General features: G+C 51.4%; 1 protein-coding gene across 1 annotated transcript in view; it reads left to right on the top strand.

Annotated features, from left to right (window-relative positions):
- The first annotated feature begins 1,932 nt into the window (after positions 1 to 1,932).
- The window catches only part of LOC110283893 (phosphatidylserine decarboxylase proenzyme, mitochondrial-like), an 8,438-nt gene continuing 5,961 nt past the window's right edge, over positions 1,933 to 4,409 (top strand). The window contains exons 1-3 of the mRNA XM_029471382.1: positions 1,933 to 2,309; positions 2,718 to 2,779; positions 3,731 to 3,965. Of these exons, the coding sequence (XP_029327242.1) occupies positions 1,933 to 2,309; positions 2,718 to 2,779; positions 3,731 to 3,965 (674 nt within the window). The remainder of the gene's footprint in view (positions 2,310 to 2,717; positions 2,780 to 3,730; positions 3,966 to 4,409) is intronic.

Raw genomic sequence — 4,409 nt, 5'->3', positions numbered from 1 at the left:
AAAAAATAAAAAAAGAACATTTGCATCAAAATATATGATGTCCCCATCATATCTTGCTGAAATAAACTTGGATTGAAGTTGCTCTTAAAGAGCTGTGTTCTTCGTTTCCCTTTTCTACTTTATACAAGATAATTTTTCACAATAACCAACTATGTTCTGTCTATCCTCCCCCCTCATTGGTGGTCAAGAGGACAAGCAAAAAGAGGAATGGAAGATTAGATACACAGCTAAATGGAAGAAGAACTTCTGGCCTAAATGCAATAAAGAAATCTATGTGGCTACCGAGAGCTACAGGACACTCCTGGCATTGTGTAACCCAAAGATAAAAACCCCATTTGCTCATGCAATTGTGCTGCATGGCCCTCCAGGCTCTGGGAAAACCACAATGGCAATTCGGATCGCTAGACTTCAGGCCAGAGGTTGGGAGAGCTCTGCTCTTCCAAGGACGACAGCAGTGGGAAGCCAGGTATGCCAGCGTGTGGCAGCTCAGAGTTGTGAATGCTGCCCTCCACAAGCTTGTTAAACTTTGTTTATGGGTACAAACTTCACACAGAACCAAACTAACCAGTGTCTCCCCCACAAAAGTTTTTCCAAACTTGTGGCTTGACTAAAATGTTCAGAATGTATGATTTTAAAGGCAGGTCTATTTATACAAAGAAACTGCTGGCATTCTTTTCTAGTGAGGAACTATGGCAGAAAGACCCATTCCTCTAAGTCTCAAACATGGTCCAAGAAAGCAGGTTCTGATTGTAGCAACTGACTAGTCAATCCAGAGTTCCACTGACAAAACCCCTGCCCTGTTGGCTTTTTATTTCCATTTCCTTCCCTGAGAAAAGGGCAATGTGTGGTCCAAGCTGGAGAGCTCACAGGCTTATGTCTTCCCCCTAACTGCCCGGCATCCCCCTCCTCCTGCTCCATTGAATTGACACTTGATGAGCAGAAGTCCAATGTGGTGCTGATCAGTATCAGTCATGCACAAGAGACCACTGCACTTTGATGTGGATTTTGTAGGGCGGGGGAGGGGTAAAGAACTAGTTTTGTCAACAGGTACTGATNACAGGCAGTTGCTATTATTAGGACTCAAATTTTGCTTTCTTTGACACTGGTAGTGTGTCTTTCTTATCTTCATACTCATCGTCATCTTCATCATCATCATCAGGATAATCTACCAGACCCAGGAGTCTAGGGTTTTATTTTTGAGGTTTAAGAGTTTTAGGGTCGCCAGTCAGGGGTGGCACACACCTTTCATCCCAGCAGCACTTGGGACAAGGCAGAGGCAGTGGATCTCTGAGTTCAAGGCCAGCCTGGGCTACAGAGTGAGCTCCCACACGATAAGCACACGAGACTTTTTTATTTTATATAAAAAATCACGCCCGCCCGCCCGCCCGCCCGAGTCTCTGCAGATGCGGATCTCTCCCCGGGGTGGGGTGGGGCGGTTTCAGTCTCTGGGGACCCCGGGTGGCCCGGCGAGTGGACATCTTCTTCCCTGGGGGTCGCAGTCCCCCACCCGTGGGACCCGCACACACAGCTGGCAGACGGGTGGGCAGCTCTCGGCCATCTGTGAGGGGAGCCGAGGGCGCCCTCTGCTGGCCTGTGGGTGTCATGGCGGCGGCAGGGCGCGCCCTGACGTTTCCCGGGACCCCACCGGTGGGCGGGGACGGCGTCAGCTGAGACGCGGGAGACCTGAGTGAGCATGAGGCGGGGGGCATGCCCACGATGGGCAGCGGGGGAGGCAGAGAGGGGCGTTTTATTTTATGACTATTTTTATAGATTATAATACGTGACAGGTGGAAGCTGAGGCAGGGGCGTGACCGCGAGTCACGGATCTGAGGCAGGGACTGAGTATGCACTGTGTGTGAGGCAGGGGGAGAGCGGGAACGGAGCAGGGGAAAAGCAGAGACAGGAACGTGGGGCTGACAGCATCGATGGGTGATGGCCGGCCCACCGCGCAGCGTGGACCTAAAGCCTTTGCATTCCTTTATTGAGGGGAAAAAAAGCCTCAGACGCTGCCTCTCAGTCACGGGAGGAGGTGGTAGGGGAAAGAAATCCAGCCTCCCATTGGAAGCCTCTGTCAGTCACGGCTGGGCGGGCGGAACTTCTGGCGCTGTTCCCTGCTCCTGGAAACAGGGAGTGGAGAAGCTTCTCGATTGGAAGTCGCTGCCGTCAATCACGGCCGAGCGGGCGGGACTTCCCGCCAAGCCCTCCAGAATCTCTCTGCTGCCGCCGCAAGCGCCGCTGTCCCGGGGACCACAGATTGGAAGCAGAGAGTCACTGGTCGTGGACAGGAAGACTCTCTCCGGCCATCTCAGGTCAGTGCAGGCGCGGGCATGCCCCTGCCTCAGCCCCGAGGCATGCTGGGAGTTGCAGTTCTGTCCTGGCTTTGGTTCCTCTGAGCCCCGCCCCCTTTTTTTCCTTTTTGTTTTTTTTTTTTTTTCCGAGACTAGGTTGTTATTTTTTCTAATTATTTTTATTTTTAATAAATTTTGATCCGGGCGTGGTGGCGCACGCCTTTAATCCCAGCACTCGGGAGGCAGAGGCAGGCGGATTTCTGAGTTCGAGGCCAGCCTGGTCTACAAAGTGAGTTCCAGGACAGCCAGGGCTATACAGAGAAACCCTGTCTCGAAAAACCAAAAAAAATTTTTTTTGAATGTTTAATATTCATCTATCATCTATCTATCTATTCATTTTTTATTGAATTTAGTTTTGGTTTTTCCCAGACTTGGTGTCTCCCGGCTTAACCCTGAGAAGGTTGCTCTGGCGTGCCACCCGGTGGTGACAGGTTGTCACTGCAACGTTCCAATTTTTTTTTTGTTTTTTTTTCCAAGACGGTATTTTTTTCTAATTATTTTTTAATTTTAATTTTTGAATGTTTAAAATTTATTTATCTATTTATTTCTTTATTGAATTTAATTTTGGTTTTTCCCAGACTTGGTGTCTCTGGGCTTAACCCTGAGACAGATGCTTTGGCGCACCACCCGGTGGCGACAGGTTGTCACTGCAAAGCTCCCCTTTGTGTGTGTGTGTGTGTGTGTGTGTTTTGTTTTTTGTTTTTGTTTTTGTTTTTTTTTGGAGACAGGGTTTCTCTGTATAGCCCTGGCTGTCCTGGCACTCACTCTGTAGATCAGGCTGGCCTTTAACTCAGAAATCCGCCTGCCCCTGCCTCCCAAGTGCTGGGATTAAAGGCGTGCGCCACCACCGCCTGCCTGTTTTTTGTTTTTTCAAGACTTGGTTTCTCTGGGCTAAACCCTGAGACGGTTGCTCTAGCACGCCTCCCGGTGGCGACAGGTTGTCACTGCAATGCTCCCTCTCGCTTTTTGTTTTGTTTTGTTTTTTCGAGACTGGGTTTCTCTGTGTACACCAGGCTGGCCTCAAACTCAGATGTCCGCCTGCCTCTGCCTCCCAAGTGCTGGGATGAAAGGCGTGGGTCACCACCGCCCAGCTGAGGTTTTTTTTCTGATTGGCGAGCACAGCTGAGTGGGCGGAGCCGGTGATTGACAGGCGGATTGAGGGCATGGCTACATAACCCTGTCATCCCCCTGCCTCAGCTCCTTCCTTACTCAAGGGAATCTCCCTGCCTCAGGGTGACCAAAGCTGAGTGATAGGGCTGGCCCAAGTACAAGGGCTTCTGCCCTGGCAGCACCCTGGCAGGTGACCTGAACAGGAGGTCTAAACAGGTGTTTGGTCCCTGTCTATTTGCAATAGCTGTGGTCCTCTAACCTGTGCCTGTGAGCCACCAAGAGTGAACGGAAACTAGAAACATTGCCACCAACAACTGGAACAGTGACCACACTGAAGTTTCTCTGGCGAGGGGGAAGGGGAGTAAGGAGAAAAAAAAAGGCAAGTGAGCAAGCAAGCCAGCAAGCACAGGAGCACACTCTCGTGGAGGCCCACACCCTCCCTGTGCCTACCCAAGATGTGTCAGTCAAGAAGAATCCAGGACTGGAGCTCCAAGCAGCAGCGAAATGGTGAGATGCTGCCCANGAGACCTAACCCTCAATGTACCCCGGCATAATCTCAGGAGGGTTAGACACCAAGTCCAGTGGCCTGGGGGGTGGGGGGGGAGTGGCTAAAGGGGCCTGGAGAGGGAGTCCNCTGTGCCCTGAGTAGGAGACTCACTTCAGGTACCCAGGGCTCTGGCTGGGGGCAGGGGGTAAGGCAGGGGAAGTAGTGGGCTTCTATCCCGTGTCTTGGTCTTTGGCAAGGGCACCGAGGCCCCCTTTTTCCTCCCTAGACCCCTGCTTCCTCTACCAGATCCTCCCCCAAGCTCTTTTGGATTGGCGTCCACTCTTCTACAATGACTTGGGCAGGGCAGCCCACAGGAGAATGCTGATTTGTCTTTGCTTGGTCCCTGCCACCTCCTCTGGTTTTTTAGAGACACAGTGGGGTCCTGTGGAAGAGAAAGGAGGAGA

Source organism: Mus caroli, chromosome 17 (genome assembly GCF_900094665.2).
Source record: "Mus caroli chromosome 17, CAROLI_EIJ_v1.1, whole genome shotgun sequence".
In the NCBI taxonomy this organism is placed as follows: domain Eukaryota; kingdom Metazoa; phylum Chordata; class Mammalia; order Rodentia; family Muridae; genus Mus; species Mus caroli.
This window is presented reverse-complemented; position numbering and strand designations above follow the sequence as displayed.